The sequence below is a fragment of the Patagioenas fasciata genome, chromosome 1, assembly GCF_037038585.1.
Source record: "Patagioenas fasciata isolate bPatFas1 chromosome 1, bPatFas1.hap1, whole genome shotgun sequence".
NCBI lineage: Eukaryota > Metazoa > Chordata > Aves > Columbiformes > Columbidae > Patagioenas > Patagioenas fasciata.
This window is the reverse complement of record NC_092520.1, coordinates 210,816,818-210,839,002: the sequence shown is the minus strand read 5'-3', so window position 1 is coordinate 210,839,002 and position 22,185 is coordinate 210,816,818. Positions and strand designations below refer to the sequence as shown.

General features: G+C 45.3%; 1 protein-coding gene across 3 annotated transcripts in view; it reads left to right on the top strand.

The window, feature by feature from the left end:
- The window catches only part of LOC136109094 (store-operated calcium entry regulator STIMATE-like), a 39,808-nt gene that overhangs the window by 5,678 nt on the left and 11,945 nt on the right, over positions 1-22,185 (top strand). For all 3 annotated transcript variants that reach the window (XM_071803534.1, XM_065851495.2, XM_065851502.2), the window contains exons 2-4: positions 9,306-9,354; positions 10,504-10,599; positions 12,504-12,625. In XM_071803534.1, coding sequence (XP_071659635.1) covers positions 9,306-9,354; positions 10,504-10,599; positions 12,504-12,625 — 267 coding nt within the window. The remainder of the gene's footprint in view (positions 1-9,305; positions 9,355-10,503; positions 10,600-12,503; positions 12,626-22,185) is intronic.

Sequence of the window (22,185 nt, the reverse complement as noted above, 5' to 3'; positions counted from 1 at the left end):
CTTCTAGGGGAAGACAAAAGCACAAAGGTTAACTGTGCCTCTGGAGGTGCGAAGCATGGGGATTTGCAAACTGCAATAGTCAATTTACATGTTGGTTTGTGGGTTAAGCAAAAAGCTGCATATGGCAAGACTCTCAAGATGTTTTCTTCTGCTTCAGTACATCTGAAAACTGGCTGAGCTTGAAAACGTATGCTGTGCTTTGTAAGCTGGAAGGTCCGTGCAGCACTTGGATGTGCTTCATTAAGCTGAACGCAGCTTTCTGCAAAGCTTTTGAATTGCAGCTGTTGGTTGCGTTGACCTCTTCTTGGAAGTCACCTTTTGAATAGCTAAACTGGGGAGCATGAGGTTCCTGGTCTCTGAAGGAACAAATGGGTTGGGTGAGATGAGAAATGAGCTGGCAAAGTAGAACTGCCTGGAAACTTATCATTACTCAAGGGCTGCGAAGTGCAATACACCTTCCTGAATTAGTTCTGCAACATGTGGTGAACAGTTGATATTATAGGTGACTTTTAACCCTACACAAGAACTTTACAGGGAAACTAGCCTTCTGTAATTGAGAGGGAGCAAGGAAAGCTTTAAGGAGGAGTCTGTTAAATTTCTAGCTGTTTTTATAAGAGCATTTGTGAGAAAACTCTGCAGCAGATAGACTTCAATGACAACTACCAACCCAGCTGCATCACTTCATTCTTCAGGTGTTGTTCTCCTAATGGTCTTGGATCCCACAGTGTTAAGATACAGCATTCCCTGTTTAAAACCCATTTTTCAAGGGACTAATCTGAAATGTAGTGATGCTTTATGTGGAAAGAGTTCATACTGGGAACAGAGTTAAATGAAACACTTTGCCTCTGAGCTGGAGCCCAGCCCCAGTCCAGGTCTCTTATAAGACCTGTGTCGTCAAATAATTTGCCCTGTCCTCAATATGCAAAGCATGACTAATGCTTGTCATCTCAAAGCTATGGTTTGTGACCATCTGGAACTTGGCTATAATGACAACTGTAAAAAAATCCACATAGAAATAAGACACACCCAGACTAAAGTATGATGTGGCATTTGCTTGGGCAGTTAATGTCCCAGGATAGGATGAATGCTCCAGCTGAGACTCTTGATATGGGTGTGCAGGGTGGGTGGTGGGAGGTGGTGCTGCTCTGTGGGTTCCAGAGCAAATGACACTGGATTTGTATGGGGAATAGGAATAGATGGGCTAAACAACATCAGCAGCTACACAAGAAAAGGGGAGAGGAATAGCTGTTAGATGGGATCTCAGGGAGGAAAGATGTCAAAGTCTCTTTTTTGGTTAGGGAAAAGCACAACTATCTCTTGCAAGCAAGTCAGAGCCGTCTAACCCAAAGTAAATCTTTCTGATCTGAAAGATGCTGGGCTCCTCAGTTTAAGAAGGACAAGTAGCTACTGTAGGGAATTCAGTGGTGGACTACAAAGATGAGGAGGAGTCTGGAGCATTTTTCTCATGAGGAGAGACTGAGAGAGCTGGGGCTGTTCAGCTGGAGAAGAGAAGCTGAGAGGGGATCTCATCAATGGTTATAAATATTTTCAGGGAGAGTGTCAAGAGGATGGGACTAGACTCCTTTCAGTGGTGCCCAACAATAGGATGAGAGACAATGGGCACGGACTGAAGCACAGGAGGGTCCATCTGAATATGAGGAGAAACTTCTTTCCTTTGAGGTGCCAGAGCCTGGCCCAGGCTGCCCAGAGAGGTTGTGGAGTCTCCTTCTCTGGAGACATTCAAACCCACCTGGACACCTTCCTGTGTGATCTGCTCTGGTGACCCTGCGTTAGCAGGTGGGTTGGACTGGATGATCTCCAGAGGTCCCTTCCAACCCCAACCAGTCTGTGATTCTGTGAGTAGCCCAGCAATAGCTGGATGTCTTCAGTAGGAGCCAGTTCAATCTATATACTTCCCTGCTGCCTCATTTCTTGCAGACCTGAAGATAACCTTGAGTGTAGCCTTCATTCCTATTCCTTCCTTAAAATATCCCCCTGCCGGTTTTGCTACAGGTGCTTATGTTTTTGAAGCATTGGTAAGAGGGTATTTGGGAGAGAATGACTAACTCTAGTGAAGACTAGAGGATGTAGATTGCTAGCAATCTGTCCTCTGAAAGCACGGGTAGGACTCTTGCTGCTCCCCGAGCTGATGGAGGATGCACATTTTGAGCATTTCCAGCTGGGGTGCACATTTTTCTCACAAGCAGCACGTTGGCTGCTCTCTGCAAACTTCTCTGCTGCTTCCTCCCATTGTGTCTCGGGTCGAGCTGTCTGAGTAGCTGCATGCTCAGGCTAAGAATAGTGCAGACTCCAGGGTTTTGGCCTCTGCATCCTGCATGTTGGCTTCTTTCCTGCCTGGAGCTTGGAAAAAGCCTGGGAAAGGGTGTGTCCTTCAAAATAGGTTGAAATCTGTTATTGGAGACTATACTGCCTATAAATAACGTGGAGGTTGGGCAGGGGGAGAGCTTGTTTCCTTGCTGCTGCAGTAGCTCTGAGTTCTTTTCTGCAAATACCAGAAATAAAGTCCTGACCCTTTTGCTAGTGTGATGTTGCCCCAGAGATGGACCCTTCTCTTAATAACAGGTGACAGCATAACCAGTTCTGAGCACTGCAGCCCTTATTTGTATTGGACCATTCACAAGTTAAGTGTATAAACACTGCAGTATTTTCTCTGAGTGCTTCCAATATCAGGTTCATTTTCAGTGTTCATCTTCTGGGGCCTGTTGCTGAGATTGGTGGGGTCAGGCTTGTGTCTCCTATAAATCAAATTCTAGAAGCTTTGTCTGAGTTGTCATCGCCCTTCCAAACCTCAACTTTTGAATCCTTTGGTTGGTCACAGTAATACTTACCAAGGAGAGGGTCTGACTATCAGCTAAGCACGTCTATATCTCCTGGGAAATAAATTTCCCCCTTTAATTTTGTTGAAACTTGACTTGGTAGTCCGTTTTGCTAATTAGTAGCTAGCTGCTAATTCTGCCTAAATTAGGATTTTTATTTCCAAAAGGGGTAAAAGGCACCTGTGCTGATGCTCACATCTCCACCAGAGCTGGCTGAATGCTACACGAGGCTGGGGATGCGGGGAGGATGCTGCGTGCAGGGGTGTCCCCCCCCTGAATGGGGTGAGGAACAGCATGAAGGAATTGGGTGGTTGCTGCTGTGCTTGTCTTGATTGGTTATAAGAAACAGAGAATTTGTTTAAAAACAAAAGCAGACTGTGGGGCAGCATTGCTGCAGACTTGGGTAACGCCAATGTGTGTCTAGGGTGGGCAAAGCTTTTTACTTCATTAAGAAAACACCATAATAAATGTCTACCTCTTATTACTCTGGAAAAATAAAAAGTGACATTAGCTGTCATTGAGCTTTTTATCTTCTAGTTTTCTGGCTATTTGCAGATCTATAATGAAAAACTCTCCTCCCAAACTTTTTTTTTTAACATTTCACAGGTTCTTATTCAGATGTCCAACTTCCACCCAGTCTGGTGTTTCTCAGGGATTTTCAAGTGTATGTGATCTTTATTGTCCTTGACTGAAGAGGAAGGGCCTGGGAGTATTTTCTTTCCTGCCCTGCCCTTTCTCAGCCGTGGGCAGGGTATGTCTCTCAAATTGTCACTCATCTTCCTTCCTTTTTTGTTTAACTTCATGGCTTTTTATCTGCAGTAATTGGAGCCAAGAAGCAGGAGGGTGGTAACTTAGGAGGACACCAACTCTAGAGGGCAGGCTGTCATCTCAGTGATGCTTTACACCTGTTTAATGGGATAGACCTAGATCTCCTTCTCCTGACTCTTTTAGGAACATCTTCCCATCCGCTCAACCTTTTCCTGAGATACTCTGGACCATGGTACAAGTTTAAATGGTCACACAGTGCATCACCTCCACCCTGCAGCAGGGCTCTGTGCCTTGGATGCTTCAGCTTGGAACTTCAAGAGGCTTCCTCTTGGTGTTCTTGAGGACTATCTTTGAAGCCTTTCTGAAGGAAATTTCTACTATTGGCATCTTCCACCAACTTTACTGTTAATTGAAATTCAAACTGAATAGTTCAGGATCAAATTGAAATATGTTCATTGCAGGATTGGGTCCTGCAGGATGAACCTGGACAAGAAATCTCCATCTTCTTTCATTTAGCAGTTTGTTTTTTCATGGTGCTTGCTGTCGCGTCCTGCTTTGTTAGAAGGACACTCGGCCACAAACGTGGGTTGTTCAGCTTTATTTCACCTGGCATCTCCCATCAACCTGTGGCGTCTCTGCAGCAGCAGTATGCACCATTGGGTGCTCTTGTGCTGTCAGAGAGGTAGATGACTTGGCACAACTCCCATATTTGCTACTTTTCAGAAGACAAATAGCTGTGTGATGAAAGGGGTGACTCAGTAAGCCATTGACACAAGCTAGGACTTGCCTTAAACACACTGCAAACATCTAGACTTCACACAGCCAGTGGAAGTGTGAGCTGAGGCTGATTTCTCAAGCTGCCCTGCTTGAAGTCAACCAAAGAGTGATTGTTCCCAACATGTCTTGAGGTTCGTTGCTTCTTTTAGACTTCAAAGATTTGTCTGAAAGCTTCCCTGTACTTCCACTGGTGTTTCCTTCCCCTTGAAGGGTTTGGGAATCTAAAGGTTTGTGTGGATTTTACTAGGGCTAGTTTTCTGTTTGGTGATAATGTGTTGCAGCACAAAGTGAGATCAGAAGTCCCCGCTGTGTGTGCATAGCCTGCTCACAAACATTTAAAAAGCAGTGGCTTGCACCTGGGTCTGTGAGGAGCAAATACAGACCAGCAAGCTGGGAGACCTGTGCTCTCCTGGCCTCTGGTGTGGTCCAGGCTGCTACCCCAGCTGGGCTTGCAGGTATCTGGGCAGTTTAGGAGGATCACTTAGCTGTGGACCTGTGCATAAATGTTGCTTCCTTGCAAAAGCTTTACAAATGGGCGAAGCTGGGAGGGGAAGCGGAGTTAAAATAATCGATGCTGTTGGTAAGACAAATTCCTGGTGTTGTCTGGTGTAGGCTCAGTACACTCTCACCTCATTTTTAATCTAATTGGATGGGGATTCTCTCCCATCTCATATAACTCTGTGTGCACCAAACTTAATTTTTAATTGGTTGTAGGCACTAGAACTTAAATACTATATTTCTTGTTGTCTTGTTGCATGCATAAGCATGCACAGCTTTTCTTGAAATAAATCTTAGGGGTGGATTGATCTGTCTGAGCTGTGGTAGCAAACCCATGCCTACAGCTGGTGGAAAACTGAGTTGACCCTGGTGACTGTAGACACGTTTTGGGGAGAGCAAGGGAGACTTCAGCCTTTTTCCAACCCCAGCCAGCTGTATGCCTGTGCACACCATGTCTTGACTCAAGAGCGGAGGGATGCTCTGCCGTTTCTGCTCAGCCTGTTGCTCCCAAAGCACAAAAGCAGCGCTGCTGCTTCAAAGAGGACTTCATCAGCTCCTTGAGTTTCCTAAGACTTGGCGCTACTTCTGTGTGGATTTAACATCACCCATAACCTCTGGGTCAAAGCTACCACATGACTCTGCCGCTTGTTTAAGCTCTGGTAATCTTGGCTGGATTTCTGGTTTAATTTGGAGACAGCCTGCTGCAGCTCTGCACAGTAAATGCCCTATTAAGCAGTTAATTATTTCTCTATAATACTAGCTTTTATCTTTTAATACAACAGTTTTACTGTCTCTGATAATTACGCAGTCTCAAATAACTCTCTTAAATCTAATGAGGCATGACAAGCTGTGTTCAACAAGGCACCACACCATTAACTTCTTACCTCTTACTTGTCATCTTATCGCACTGAATTACTGTATTTCTAGCCTGAGTGGCTGTGGATGCATAACATGTCACTTCTCATTAAGAAAATAATGAAAATCATCCCTGGTGCTTTCGTGGTTGGGCTACTGGTCAATTGGCTGACCTGGTGGCCTTCAGACCCCTCCAACAGCTTCTCTCCAGCATCATGGTCTTTGGTCCACAAGTTGAGCAAGATTGTTAGGCTTAGTTTTGATTACTTCCGGGCACTCAAACAACTTGGCTAGTCCCTGGGTCTTTTACTTGTGGGTGGGTAAAATACAAGTGACCATTGAATGGGATCAGTGATGATGGAACTTGCTTATGCTGATGGAGGTTGTTGCTGCAGGGATATCTTGTGGTGGGTTGCAGCTGGATGAAGGAAACCAGGTGTTTTTTCTGGACACAGACCGCTGTGGAAATGCTTAGTATAACCTGACCTGACTTCTGCTTTGTTACCCGTTAAAGGCAATAGCAGATCAGGTCATTGGAGTGCCAGTTTTCTGTGAATTTGAGAGCAGCACCAAAAATCCTCCATGTGCCTGACTGAAGTCCCGGGGTTAGGAGGACTGTATTTTCATGTATCACCCTGCCATCTTGCCAGTAAAAGAAGTACAAGGGTATACTTCTGAAATGCCAAAGCTTTTGCCAGGAAGGTTCCCGCATACTTCCAGGCTGGACCAGAAAGTTGTTTCCGAGGGGAATGAGCCCAGGCTGTCCCTTGGGGCAGATGGTAGAGCTCCATCTGGCAAACTGTGTGCTCAATTACAGCTGGACCGAACAGATGAGTTAATTACTGTCTAGATGCAGAACAACAAATAGACCTTCATTTGGAAATGAGCTAAATCCAGCCAGTATGGTGGTTTTTCTTCCCAGCCTTTACAGACCCTGCTGATGATTCTCCTTTTCAGAGTGGTTTTGCCTTCTGCTATGTGGAGCCTGCACAAGTTGTGCTGTCAAAACCATGTATTTCCCCACAAGGCAGGGGAAGAAAGATTCCTTATTTCAGGTTATAACCTGAGCCATTCATATTCCCTGTGGGTGTTTTGTGGGATGCCCATGGGACCAGCTACTGTGGAGTGCCTGGATTAGATCAGATCCTGGCTCTAAAAGGGCAGCTTTTACTTGGACGGAAGCTGTTGGCTTCCCTGTGGTTTCATTAACTGAAAGACTAACCAGTGGGTGGAATGTAAATCTGGAAAGAGAACTGGATACCAAGTTATGTTTAGAATTGTGCTGGCCTTATCAGCAGTGTTAGTGATCTAAAATAGACCGGAGGTGTTGCTTGTGCCCTGTTCCTCCCATGAGCAGCAAGGAAATTCATGTCTATAGAAGTGCATCTTTTTACCCACTGCAGAGCAGGCAGAAGTGTGTGGCTCTGATGCCTCTGCCTTCATCTGTGGCACTCTGGGTCCCCATCTTCATATCCCCAAATTGTCCTGGGAAGTGTCCTCACATGCCAAGAGCTGTCAGCAGTGGGAAAAGTCCCTTTGGTTGTAAATCTGAAAGCAGTGGTTGATTACGTGTAGCTGGGGGTATGAAGGAGGAAGAGCTGTGACAAGTGGGATGGTGTGTCTGGTCTGCCTTTTGGTTGCTTTTTAAAGGAGCAGAGTAGGCTACAGTGCTCCCAAGGATGTGAAGACTTAGTGATGATAAAATAGGTTAACTGGTGGTCTGTTTGGACTTTTGCAGTCTGTGTACTCTTCAGCGCTCATTGCAGTGATCTGCCCGGTAGCACATTTGGGATGTACAGAAGGATTTAGTGATTAGCATACAGCATATACTTTTGGGGTAGTTTTTCTAGCAGGATTGCACACTGCGCAATGATTCATGCTCATGTGTCCTGCTGCTTTCAGACTCCTGCTTTCGCTAGATGGCACCACCAGGCAGCTGGTCTGCTTGCATCCCCAACCAGACTATCAGGGGTTAGAGAGGATGCTCTGAATTATGTTTCTTCTATTTCCCTAAAAAAATATATATATATCTCCACAGCTCATTATTTTTAACTCTGAATCCTGCTCAAGATGGCAGCATGTTTGGGGATTGATTGTGGCAGATTTAGCTTGCTCTCCATCTTGAGCTCATGAGTGCTGCTGAGGAGAATGGTTCCAGCAGCCAAGGTGAGGTCAAAGACCTGTACCCTCCATGTCTGTAAGGATGATTCTCTAGATGTAGCTGTTAGCAACCTTACCATAAAGCAAGTTAATGTCACTGGATACCCTTTGTTTTGTTTGGTTTGTTTTTTTTTTTCATTCTAATTAATCTGATGTAGTGGAAAAGCCACTTCCAGGTCTGCTTGTTCTGGAGCATTGGTACATGTGGGTTTAAAGGGAGAAGAGTTGCCCTAGTAGCTGGTGTTTTCTAAAATGGGCTTCTAGCTGGAGTGACAGCAAAATAGTTAAAAATTACTTCTGCATGGGATATTGTACTTGGTACTTCTCTATTAGCAGCTCCTATTTGTGCATGTAAAAACTGGTTGAAACCAAGAAAGGCATCAAATCTTTGTGATAAACTGAGAACCTTTGAGATGCTTCTGCAGTGCTGGGACCCCACTTTGTGAAAAACTAGGTAAAAATCCAACTTGCTGTTATCTCCTGGTAGTAAAAATAGAAATCTCAGAGCAGCAACTGTCATAGACAACACTGAGTGCTCCTTGGCGGAGGACAGACCTGAAGGGCTGCGAGGAGCAAACTCATCTATGGCTGGAGGGATTTCATTTAAACAATCATAGAATGGTTTGGATTGGAAAGGACATTTAAAGCTCATCCAGTCCAACCCCCTGCAATGAGCTGGGACACCTTCACCCAGATCAGGTACCTCAGAGCCATGTCCAACCTTACCTAGAATGTTTTCAAGCAAGGAAGAGTTGCTTCAAATATCTTTTTTTTGTGACATATGGGTGGTGGTGCTGAAGCCATGTGTCTCAGACTACTGGTGGTAGTGGGCATGACAAACATTGCGTAATTAAATAACGTTTTAATACTAGTTGGCACAAGCACAGAGCCATAGCAGCTTGATGAGTTTTGGGGCTTGGCACTGTTACCTTTATGCTGGAGAAGTATGCAAGGTCCTGCTTCCTCAAAGGTCCTTTGGTCCTGTTAGCTGCAAGGAGGAGATGGCTTTGTTGTGCTGATGTGACTGTAAAACTTTAATGGACTCTTGGGCTGTATAATTTCATTGTCACTAACATAATTTCAGTTTGATGGAAGACTTCAGAACTGGTAGGTGGTGGTGAACGCCCCCAGCTTCCCTCACCCCACTTCCCATGGCATGAAAATGCTGCTGCTGATGGATGCCAGAAGCATACACCTACCTCCCAAAAATCCTTCTGACCCATGGGTGTGTACATTGCTTCTGGTCAGTCTGGAGCCAGGACCTTTGGATTTGCTAAGCTTTAGACTGGCAAATTCTGAGGGTCCTCCAGACTGTTTTTGACAGGTTTTGCATTGAAGATTGGTGGAGATTGCACATGTGTATCAGTTCAGCTCTTTTGGCTAACACAGCTTCTCTAATTCTCTTTGCAGTAAAACGATTTAAGGAACCAAAGGAAGAGAGACGTCCCTGGAGGATATGGTGAGATTTTTAATTTGGAGTTTGAAAAGACCATGTATATGTAATATTATTGTTGCTTATACTAACAACTTTTAGGCCATCTGAATGTCCTGCATGGTATTTAGTTGTTAAATGGAATGCTCTGCTGCTAATTCTCAAGGAAACCTCCATGTAGTAGCTGGTGCTCCCTAGAAGCGAAATTCCCTGCCCAGCTCTTCCAAAGAAGGTTGTTTTTACTGCAAATGACTGAACCAATAGGTTATAGTCTTCTCCCATCTACTGGCTAAACTGCACATGGGCTGTCTCCCAGCCAGGGTCAAGTTTTATTCTTAAATACAATTAATCACTTTGTCCCTCAGCTCAGGCACAGACCAGGCAACGCGTTTACCTCTGTGTTGATGTGACGTAGCTGGGTATTGCTGTTGGCTTTAGACACCTGTCCAAACATCCCTGTACTGAAGGATTTATGGGCTGCTGAGAGGTGTGCAGATGGTTGGGACCAGCATACTGTCAGGCTGGCTTGGCTACCAGCTAACATTAGTGATGAAAAACATGTCAGTCTTCTCAGTTTGGTTCTTCCTCTAATTCAGGAGTTCAATCCAGTTACCTGTGGATGAGTGCAAAAATCCTAAATAGCTCAATGCCTTCCCTGCACCTACTGCTGTTTGGAGAAACTGAGGCTGGGCTGGGCACTGGAAGGCCAACTACCCTTTGATGTAGGCTGAAACGTGGCACTAAATAGAATTATAGAATAGTTTGGGTTGGAAGGGACCTTCCAAGCTCATCCAGTGCCACCCCTGCCATGAGCAGGGACATTTTCACCAGCTCAGGTTGCTCAGAGCCCCATCCAGCCTGGCCTGGGATGTCTCCAGGGATGGTTCATCCACCACCTCTCTGGGCAACCTGGGCCAGGCTCTCACCACCCGCAGTGTGAAAAATGTCTTCCTCGTGTGCAGGCATAGATCTCCAATGCAGACTTGCCACATGCTGAAGTGGTATCTTTTCTTCTTAAGTATTTAGAGTCAGCCAAACTGCTCTTTTTCACCATGTAGAACTTCTTGAGCACCATTAATGCATCTTAGGAGTAAAGCAGATGCATGCAGGGCCATCACTTGTGTGGCAGCTGGTGCTCCAGGGCACAGACCTTTTTGCCTGTTCTTTTTTCTCCAGGTTTTATGATACCTCCAAGCAAGCAATAGGTGCCCTCTTCATCCACTTTGCCAATGTTTTTCTGTCAGATCTCACCGAAGAAGACCCTTGCTCACTGTAAGTACACAAGGTGCTTGCATTGATGTTCTACATCTGTAAAAGGAAGACACAAGCCTGTTGGAAAATGTCATGTATGGTGGAAACTGAGCCATTCAAAGTGCTATGTGGGGATAAACTGAGCTTATTTTCAGGGTCTGGGGTAGTCTTCTGGTCTTTGCAGTCTGCTGGTCTGGAGATGAAGCAGTGCAACTGTGCTTTTCTGACTACTAAAAGCCCCGTGATATACATTGCAAAAAGTTGCAGCAAATAACGCAGTGGTGCCCCTTGCAATTATAATTGTTAAATGTGCTATTTGTTAGGACACCAGACTTTGCGATTTGGCTGTTTTCACAGGATTATTGACAATGCTTTTCTCGCTGTGTGGGTGAAGGTCTTTGAGTACAAGTATATTTTTTGGAGGGGTTGATATTCAGTTGCACCTATCGCATGTATTCCTGTAGTTTGGGGACTTTCTAAGCCAGACTTCAGACTTAATGTAGAATCGCCACCTTTATTTCAGACCAGCCATTTCGCAGCTACAAATTTAGTTTCAGAATTTACTTTATCCTGTTTTGAAAAACTCCTCTAGGCTTCAAAATGCTGCGTAAAACCTGGCTTTTCTCCCTTTTATGTGTAAAAGTGCTACACCTTGATACGTTTCTTTAAGCAGATGCAAGTTTGACTGGAGCTAAGTATAACCTCTAAAATTATTTATTGTTGTTTTTTTTTTAACAGTCACTGTTTTAAAATAAACCCTTTAGTGCTTATACTGTACCCTTTGCCTTTTTCTTAAAACTCTGCAGCCTTGTCCCTGGGCTCTGAGTCTCATGTGCTACGTGTCCTGCATGGTATAAACCACCAGAGTGCTCTGATTTCGGCAGCTGGAAACTGTAATAAGCTTGCAATGAGCCTCTGGATGTAGAAAAGCTTCATGTCATATTTTTAAAATGGATATCGGAAGCAGATTGTTATTTTATGTGTCTTTATTCAGAGGCAGTATCAAGTTCTGGAAATGTTCATTCCTGAAGCTCCGTGCTTGGTAGTTTCTTCATGCTGTCGAAATCTGGCCTGATTTGACAGAAAATATTCCAGTAATGGAAAACTGGACAGAAAACATTAGTCTGAGACTTTTTTTTTTTATCCTCTGGAGTTCATTAGAATACAAAGTGCTGGATTAGAGCTTGGACCCTGCAATCCCCAGAAGGTCCCAGCAGTTCTCCTGATTCTGGCGCTCTGTCCAGCGGGGCTTAAATATCCAAAACTGCAGAGCAAACCCATCAGGCCCAGATCTCCTGGTAGGGATGGGTTCAGCTCCTGGATCTGCAGTGGGGCCCCTGAACCAGAGGTTTTTGGGGTCCCTGGGATGGCGGCTGTTGAGCCGGGGCTTGTTACCTCTCCCAAGACCTCCTCTGCTCACAGGAGCCTCTCACAGCTGCTCGGTCAAATGAACTTTTTGGCTCTTCCGCTACACGGTTTGCAGAGCAGCTGTGGTGTCCAAGAAGCTCCCATTTTTCTTGTATGAAATTCCAAAAACATTTGGTTCTGCTTCCCTGAAACTTGGGATTTCATCCTAATGAGAACAAAAGATGCTACAAAAGGAAAGCCTCCTTTTTTGGGGTCACGCTTAAGCAAGGCTTAAGGGAAGTATTTAATGCTGTATAAATAAATAAGCAATGCCAGAGAGTTGCTGGAGCCTGCTCCCTTCTCTGCTGAGCCTTTTAAACTAAGAAATTGCTCGTAAGGCTATAGGAAAATCCAATAAAAGAGAAAGGAAGCGAGTTTGGACTGTTAAGTGTGGATTTTTACATTCTTGTGACTTTTCTTATGTATTCTCATATTGAAATAAAATATTTTGAATAAGGCTTAAGAACACAACAGAAACCTGATAATTTTGTTGTTGTTTTTTTTAACTCTGCTCTTAGCTACCTTATTAATTTCATCCTTGATGCCACGCTGGGAATGCTGCTGATCTGGCTTGGTGTGAAGGTTGTCTCCTGGATCGTGCAGCAGAAGAAGTCCACATACCTGGTCTTTGGAGAATATGGTAGGTGTGAACTGCTCTGCAGTAAGAAAGCTTGTTTGCTCCCATCTATGGATGGTGAGGAGTAAATGGCAGAAACTATCATTTGGGGATAAAATAGGTGAACAGCTGCTTCTGTTGTCCCTTCTCCAAGGAGCTCACAGAGTGTGTTAAATGATGGGACATCACCAGGTTGCAGATAACTCTGCTGAGCACATATGAGTGTAGCAGGTTGGTGATAAAATGTTGAGAGTTTTCTTGGATGGACAATATACCCCAGGACATGTGTATGATAAACTGAGGTGTTTGGGGTGGTGATTTTTTGGGGGGTGGGTTCCTGGCCCCTCATTTCAGAACATGGAGTTGTTCTTGTATTTGCCTGGATTTGTAGTAGGCATCAGTAGGACACAGCCAGGCCCCAAAAGTGAGTTCTCAAATGACTTTTGGGGTTTTGGGGTGGGATTTGCCAGTTGATTTAAAACAAAACACCACTTCTAGGTATGCCAGTTGTGGCCCCCCTCTTTGCTTCAGTTCCTGCCTTGAGATGGAGAGTTTCAGAAAAGCTTTTCTCAGCAAAGCCCACTAGAGGGTAGCACTTCTCTTCAGAAAGAACAGGGCTTGTTCCTGACTGCGAGCGAGGGAATTATTAACCCTTTGCCTATTTTGTTATATCTAATATAAAGAAGAATTCAGTCTTGCTTTAGAAAATACATCTCATTCATACCAATCACATTTCCATCTTTAAGACTTGAATCGTTAAGTCTGTTCTTGTTCCTTTGTATTTTTTGTAGCTGGTTTGATAACCGAGCTGGTGAAACATGGACCAAACCAGGATTAGTGTGGAGATCCTACTGACTTGAGAGCTCTTACTCAGGCTCCCGTTCAGCTTGTGTGATGGGTCATAGCACAGGATTAACGGGATGGTTTGGTTTGTGGGACAGCATGAGCAGCTACAGACTTGGAGTGAGATGACAACAGATGGGTTGAAATGATGGGATGTGGCAGGACCATCTTTCATCAAGCTTGATAGTGGCTTTAAAGTCTGCAGTGGTCTCCAGAGCAGGTTCAGCATCCTGACAGCATGTGTTTGGTGGGGGCTGCCTTTTTTCCCCCCCAATGGCTCTTTTTGAAAGAGCTGAGGAGCCAAGCACAGATTGCTAAAGTGATTCAGATGAGACAGCAGAGAAATCCAGATGTTCTTAGAATCATAGAGTAGTTTGGGTTGGAAGGGACCTTCAGAACTCATCTTGTCCTACCCCTGCCATGAGCAGGGACATCTTCACCAGCTCAGGTTGCTCAGAGCCCCGTCCAGCCTGGCCTGGGATGTCTCCAGGGATGGTTCATCCACCACCTTTCTGGGCAGCTTGGGCCAGTGTTTTACCACCCTCAGTATAAATAATTCATGTTCAGCCAGAATCTCCCCTTCTTTAGTTTAAAACCACCACCCCTTGTCCTGTCATAACAGGCCCTGCTAAATAGTATTCTTGATTCAGGAGCTTGCATTTTTCCTGGTTTTGAGCAACAAGGGCTTGAAACCAAATTGCAGCCATCCCAGGGCACAGCTTCATCTTCACACGCCACGTCTGCAGTTGAGCAGAAGCAAGGAAATGTTAAAGTGTATTGGCAGCTTGCTTTAACCTTGCAGAGCAGTAAGGAGCTTCCATTGAGCTGTAGCTGGCCCCTCATGAAGGCTGGCTTAGACTACAGAGACGGCTCACTCCTTTGAGGAAGTCTTGCTTTCATTAACAAAAAAGTTTCTGCTGTTGCTTGAATGTAGCTCTTGAGTTGAGGATTAAATATCTCATCCACTCAGCACTGCTGTTGGTGAAGGTCTCTGGGCAGAGTGACCACGATGGAAAAGTTAGATACGACTCACATGGCGTGTCTGCTGCAATCCTGGTGTAGGGCTAGGGAAGCAAAACACTGCTGTCCTCATCCAGGGTGGGAAGTAACTTCCAAAACAGTTTGGAAGATGCTCATAAACTTTGTCCAGTCTGATACAGGCTCCAAAAATATGATTCATTTTCTGATCTAATTGCTGTACCGGACTTTATGTTGCTTTCCTCAGTTCTCCTGAGGAGCAGAAGCATCTCCTGCAGTCCTGCAGAGGAAGAAGGCCAGAAAAGCACCCAATCCACATTGTGGACAGTGATAAGTGTTGTTGCTCCAATCATCAGGAAAGAACAGTTGTGTCTTTGTCCAGTATAGCCAGTACCATCTACCTGCATGGTCTCTGAGGGAAAAAAAGAAGAAAAAATTCTGTTGCAACAGCTCCTTTCTGATCATCCAGCTCTTGGTTGCAACCCTGGAACAGATGCAAACTGCAGTTATCTTTGTTTTTGGCTCCAGCAGTCCCTCTGCTCTGCTGTTGGTACCCCTGTCTCCACAGCCCTGGGTGGTGCTCCCCGTGTGACTGTAATAGCTGCATTAATGGAGAACCAAAGAAAAGGAAAAGCAGCTAAATCCGTGCTACTATTTTAAGCATCCAGCTATCCAGAAGTGTTTAGAAAAATCAATTACTTTTGTATTTCAAACAGCCAGGAGACGCCTATTCTGAGATCAACCTCTCTTGTGCCTGAGCTGTTGGCCGAAGACTTTGCAGACAGGAATGACCCAGGGTTTAGCTAGTGGAGAGCCAAAGGCTCCTATATGCTTGTGTTCCTCCATCTCTGCCCAGCAGCTATTGATTACTCCTTGGATTGCATCAAAGCACAGGAAACTGCATTTTAAAAGGTTGCAGTTGCTTCTGCATATGCTTGGCTCCAAAGATCAAAGATTGGAGAGGTTTATTCTTTGTCTGGGATCAAGTAGGCTTTGGAGAATGGTGGTTGCTGTACACACACTCAGAGATAACAAACTCCGCGAATGCTCTGGGCACCATTTACTCTTGTGGGGTAGCTGCAGGCCCTGTCTATAGGTGCTTTCCATGTAGGAGACTTCTGCAGACAGGAGAGCAGAGCAGAGTTGGAGCTGCAAAGGACTTGGGAGGTGGATACCCAAGATCTTGGAGCTGTGCTGGGTCTGTACAGACTGAGCAGAAGGGATAATGGTTGGAGTCAGAGGGTACAGATGAAGCCTGATTGAGCTTTGTGCCCCACCTCCAGACTGCCTCAACCTCCTTCTCCCTCACCCCTTCCCCTGGCAATAAGAAGCTCCCTTAGAGGGAGCCTCTGGATGGCTGCAGTGTCCTGGCATTGCAATTGTGTCTAATAACTTTAAAATATTACTGTAGAAATACTGGAGTATTTCTTTTAGGTAAGCAAATGTTATGAATTTTCCTTAAGAGATGGTTTCTGCAATATGCAAGTATAATGCTGAAGAGGAGCATTAAGAAATGATGGGGAGAGAGAGGGTGTTCTTGCTTGAAAGTGCCTCTTTGGATGCCCATCTGGATGCTGACTGATGTGTGACTGTGGCTGTGGTCACCGACTAGTCTGAGCTTGATGCTTTGTGCTCGTTCACTGTCTGGAAATAGAAAGTCATGTCGCTTGGAGGCCTTTAAAGTCTGTTTAATGGCCTGTTGAACCCTGCTGGTCAGAATTATAAGTGAATATGCTCTGTGCCAGCTGCTGAGTTTAACTGAGGACCCGTGTAGGCTGCTTTTGGCCCTGTTGTGATGTTGTACAAAATTTCCATAGCAAATGTTCCCACGTCCTGAAGCAGCCAAGGGAGCTGGCTGCTAATGCTTGAGGAAATAAGGCTGAAAATAGCTCTAACCTGAGGGTTTGTGCTTTTCCTTAGCATGCTTGGTCTTTCCACCTCCAGGACCAGGGAGAAAAAGTAAGGAGAGGACTGAAGACCATCCTTCAATGGGGAAGTGTGTGGTCAGGTCCCCTGCTCTGAGCAGGGGTGGAAACCTTCTTGTATCTGACTGATCACAACAGTGTTTGCCCCAATGCAAGAGCAGTATCTCCAGGGACCAAAGACCCAGGAACAATGGTGTGACACTGCAAACTGGGAACTGATTCCATCTGTATGCTCTCCTGTAGTTCAGATGCAGCACATACCAGAGGGTTTGGGATGTCCACTGGACCCATCTGGCTGCTCTGATGCCGCTTTGTCCTGCCCATAACCAGTGTAATTGCTGATCGGGTCCTGATCTCTGAAAACCTGTTCTTGCTCTCAAAGGGAGCACTTTTGTGCAATTCAGGTGTTTTCCTGCTCTTACCCTCCTCTGTACTTGGCTTTGAATCATAGAATGTCCGGAGTTGGAAGGGAACCCACAAGGACCATCAAGTCCAACTCCTGTCCCTGCATAGGACAATCCTGAAATGATAATTACATCCTTTGATTTTTGAAGGCACTGTTCGAGTATGTCTTAAGAGTTTGTGGTGTGGGTTTTAATTATTTTTATTTATTAATTTTTCTATCCCTACCATGTCACCCAGTGCGACTTTCAGTTCTTTCAAATATTCATTTTTCCTCAATCTTCTGCTTTGGCTGTGGTTAAGCTTTTTTCTACCTGCTCCATGCACACACAGTCCCCAAAAGACCTTAAATAAAGCTGTCTGGCAGTAACATGTGGGCTATGCTGACAGCTTGGTACGTTGGACAGCCCAGATTAAAACTAATCCTGTTGTGTGGTAACAACTCAAATACCTCAAGCAGTGCTGCTTTTGCTCTGTGAGCTGTTGGGCTCCCACGCACAAGCAGAATATGAGACACGTGTGTTTGTGTGATGTTGCTGCAGGAGCCAGAGCCCCAGGTCTGCACCAAGGAGGTGTTGCTGATAGTGGGGTGGGGAGCACCAGCAATACTGCTGGAGGAGAATTGTCTAAAATGCAGTGTATGCATTTATTTCTATCAGGATGGGAGATGGCTGTAAGAAGATTTGAGCGAAGCATGTTCACTAAGGTATAAGGAGAGGCTGGTGGTAGAGTCACTGTGTAGAGCTGAGATTTCATGGGTTACCTTCCAACTAGGACTAGTGAGGCCATATCTGGAGTTCTGTGTCCAGTTCTGGGCTCCACAGTTTAAGATGGACAAGGAATTACTGGAGAGAGTCCAGCAGTGAGCTAGAAAGATGATGAGGGGTCTGGAGCATCTTTCTGATGAAGAAAGACTGAGAGCTGAGTCTGTTCAGCCTGGAGAAGAGAAGCTGAGGAGGAATCTCATCAGTGCTTATGAATATCTGAAGGGTGGATGCCAAAAGGATGGACCAGGCTCTTTTCAGTGGTGCCCAATGATAGGATGAGGGGCAATGAACACAGACTGAAATATAGGAATTTTCGTCTAAACATCAGGAGAAACTTCTTTCCTTTGAGGTGCCAGAGCCCTGGCCCAGGCTGCCCAGAGAGGTTGTGGAGTCTCCTTCTCTGGAGACATTCAAACCCGCCTGGACACCTTCCTATGCGATCTGCTCTGGTGAATCTACTTTAACAGATGGGTTGGACTGGATGATCTCCAGAGGTGACTGGGGACAAGAAACTGGAAGTGTTCAAAGGGAACATGATGCATGTAATCTCCTACCAGGTTCAGTGTGGAGGCTGCAAAGATCCTTTGGACCTGTTCCTCCTTCTACTACAAGGAAAGGGAAGCCCTGAACACAGTAAAGAGGAGAGCATCTATTCATTATTATTATTAGTAGTAGTAGTAGTATTAGTATTTAATATCCAGGTAGCAGATTGTTTTTTGCTGGCTGGCAATTTTTCATGGCAGAAACAGTCCTGTAGGCACTGACCTAGATCTGTGAAATGGAAACACTTGATGCAAGAAGAATCCTTTCCAGTTCTTGGAGCGGGGCACCTCACAGTTTGTTTATTAGAGCTCTTAGCTTGCATCTGAGGATACCCCTGATTATCTTGTTGTAGAGAGGCAGCACCTAAATGACATGAGTGTTTAGCTAGGATCAGCTTGAGTTTTCCAGGCTTAATTCCTCACTGTGGGAGGAGGAGATGTGGCCAGTCTGTCTCGTGGACTTGTCCAGGGACCACACCAAAGGCTCCCTCTTCCCTCAGGAGATGCCAGTAGATGGTGACTTGTATGTTAATGGCATCAGTCGCACTTAGTGGTGAGTTAGACTTGGATGATGGCCACTCTGAGGTGTATCAATGGTCCTTGTGTGACTTCAAACCTTCAGAGTCAAGGAGCAGCCAGATTAGCTCCTTGGTGAAGAGGAAACAAGCCTCTGTCAATTTATAGCTGAAATCATCCTGGCAGCCCTGTGTACCACGCTGCTGTTTCATTTTCATCTTTATCCTGAGTTATTTTGGTACTGAGCAGCCTCCTGTCCTTGGTAGACCAAGGTGCAGTCAAAAGTAACTGTGGAGATACCCTCTGATCTTTCTGTCAAGGGGTGGAAATTAAGTCCTGTCTAATTCTGTGCTTCAGGATGGATTCCTGTACAGAAACATCTCATCCCATAGTCTGCAAACAAAGCTCAGAATGGAACAGGAGGAAGAGGCTGAAAAACAGTGTCCTCTGCATAGGCCTTTGGGTCTCTTTCCATGACCTTCCACTGTCTACTCTGAACAAGTAAGAAGTTCTGGTGTCCCTCTAACTGTGGAGGAGGTTCACAGCATCTCCTGTAGGTGATGTAGAGAAGACCAGAGTGAGAAATATGAATATATGAGGCTCCATGCTCTGATTGAGGCACCTTTGACAGGTTGGATGTGGTGTGTAGTAAGGGGCACAGGTCTGTCCTTCTTGTTGGTTTGTCGTATACTTGTATGTGTCCTGCAAACGTAACCAGCAAAGCTAGCCTGACTGGGGCAGGCCTCTGGTCTTGGAGAAGCAGGGTTCCTTAGGTGGGATCTCACATTTGCACAGCAAAAATTGTTCTCTAGGGAAGGGAGAAAAGGTTGTCAGACTTGAAGAAAGCCATCAAATTGCTCTTTGAGTTAGCTTGGGTGAGGAGCTATTAACCTTGGTCAAGTCCATGCCCAGCGTGGGTTAAGTAGCTGGTTGATTTTCCTGATGTCTGTGTATCAGCCTGGTTAAACAAAACCTGTCTGTAAAGATGGCTTGTTGAGGGCTAGGGCTGCCAAGCGCACAGCGTACAAAATTAAGAACTGTAGCTGTTTGTGATGATGAATGGTAGTGACTGACTATCCCCAAAAGGATGTGCAGGAGGAGGTATTTGGGTGAGATCTCAAACTTGGTGTTGCTTCTTGGGCAAGCTGAGGCAGCAGGGGGGAGTATTTGGCAAGTGCCATCACGACTACAGCATGAAATAACAGACTTGCAAAGAGTGCTGTGGGTGTTAGTCTTGTCTCCCCGTGGGGAATGGAGCACAGCTGACAACACAGAGCAAAAGGGAAAGAGTTCAAATGCAGGAAGGACACGGTGGATGTTTGTTTTCCTATTTTGTTTGTACTCGGAGCTCAGATGGGTGATGGCAACCTGGGGGTTTGTAGGATAACTAGTCGGTCTTGGGATATGGGGCAAAAAACCCCACTACAGTTAACCTGTACCAAAGATAACTAGGCTGCCAAGTGTAGTGGGAGAGGCTGTCTGTGCTTCAGGAGGACCAAAGCCTGCCTGACACTGGCGTTTAGCTGTATCTAACACTGTCCCTGTCTCCTCTGCAGACCACCCATTAAGCTGCTGCCTGCCAGGGAGCAGAGATGTGCACTTTCTGAAGTCCTCTGCGGGTTCTGCTGGTCGCACTCACACGTAACCTTCCTGGCTCCCTCTTCCTTCCCTCCCTCTGTGTGGTTGCTGGTTGGTCTGGCGTACTCTGCTTGCTCTCCTCCCAGCTTGAGCAGCCTCTCTGCACCACTGTCCTCCCGGTTCTTCCTTTTCTCCTCCTTTGCTTCCTTCTCCATCACAGTTTGAGCAATTAAAAAGCTGAGTTGCAAGGTGATTGCTCTGATGTCTGTCATGGAGATGCTAGCTCAATGCCTCTACTTCTTAGCTGTAGCTTTGCAACGATGGAAATGTTTTCGTGCATTGCTAACAGATGACAGAATAAGGACAAATAGGCATGCAAACCTATTTTTCCCTTGCTGAGAAGCAGATCCCCTTAGAGCTGGGCTGGGTTGGATACCAGCTCTTAGTAAGTCTTGGTATGTGCTGCTGTTCTCTGTGGTTTGCATAATGGGTTTGGATAAACATGTTGTTGTAAACTATTGGTATTGTGTTCCCCTCCCACGTCTGAACAGTATTGTACTGAGGAAAGTGGGGCAGAGCTCCCAGTCCGCTGCCATCCGACCGCACATCGGGCATTGGCATCTCATGGTGGGTTGGGTTCTCTCTTCCAAATTCCGGCCTGATTATGCTGGAAATAAGTGTTTCCAGGGGTTATCTTTGTATTCAAGTGGTAAGAGGAAATGCTGCAGCTTTCCTAAGCCAGATACTGTAGCTCAGTTTTGCAGACCTGAGATGTTCCGATGAGCCTGGGAAGACGATAACCAGCTGGCAGGGTGCTTACAGAGGGCTGAGGCAAGCACATGTAATAGATATGGTACCATTATCATTGTTAACAATACAAATATGCTTTTACTTATTACTTGGTGAGTGCCAGACTGGAAACATTCATATTTAATTAGCATTGATTCTTTTTGAGTAAATTGCTCTAAAACCTGGGGCGATGGAGCCCGTCTCTTGCTCAGACAGCGAGTATCGCGTAACCAGCTGATCACTTCATCAGCAAAAATAAAATAATTCTGTTTAGGACTGAAATTTTATGCTTCTTGAATTAAAAATGGTAATGAGAAATTTTCAAACTCACTGGCAACTGGGTGGGTAAGGCTTAGCAGGGAACAGATAGCAGGTGATGTCCTTAATGGTGGTTGTTTTTGGTTTTGTGGGGATTTTTTTGTATGGGTTGTGGTGGTGTTGTTGTTGGTTTGTTGTTTGGTTGGTTGGTTTTTTTTGTTTGTTTGTTTTTTGTTTTGTTTTCCATAGAGGAGCGTGCAGGATACCGACTGGTCCTTGTAAAGAGGAGGGTCATTCCAGAAGCATCTTGTCTTGCAGATCGCTTTTGGGATTAGCTTTAATTCAGAAGAGACTATCAGTCTCCCATTCTGATTAAAATTCTCCAGGATTTTGTGACCTACTCCTATGAGGCTCCTATGCACTGGAAGGGTGAGGAAAGAGTTGGACAGATCCATGTCTGTGAACTTTTCTAGGTTTATTGAGATGAAATGAAATCACTGATACCTTTATAAAAGGGTACCAGAGAAAGGGCAAGCTAAATGACCAGTTTCCCAAAGCAATACATGCTTGTAAGGAATTATATGAGTGGGATGCTGAGATTTCTGAGCTCTCAAACCTTCCCTGTGTAAAGGATTTTAGTGATCCATGCATTGATGAGATGGGATACTTGCCCCTTTGCACAAGTAGAGCTTCCTCTCCTCAAATAACTGTATCTGTCAAGCTCTAAGTAGCTCAACACTATGAGAAGGATACTGGTAGTGCCCATCAATGGCTGAAAGAGAGGGAAAGCTTGCATTTCTAAGGCCATGCATCCTTTCCCCCAAAGATTCGTAGAAATTGATCCAGTCTCCTTGGAGTTACCAGGAATGGTTCTTCCACTAAGCACTTGCAATGCTACTGGGCTATGGCCCATGAGAGCCCAGGTATGCTTGTGAGTGCTGGGGTTGCTGGATAAACATGGGGAGTTTTGTGTCTTCAGGCAGAGC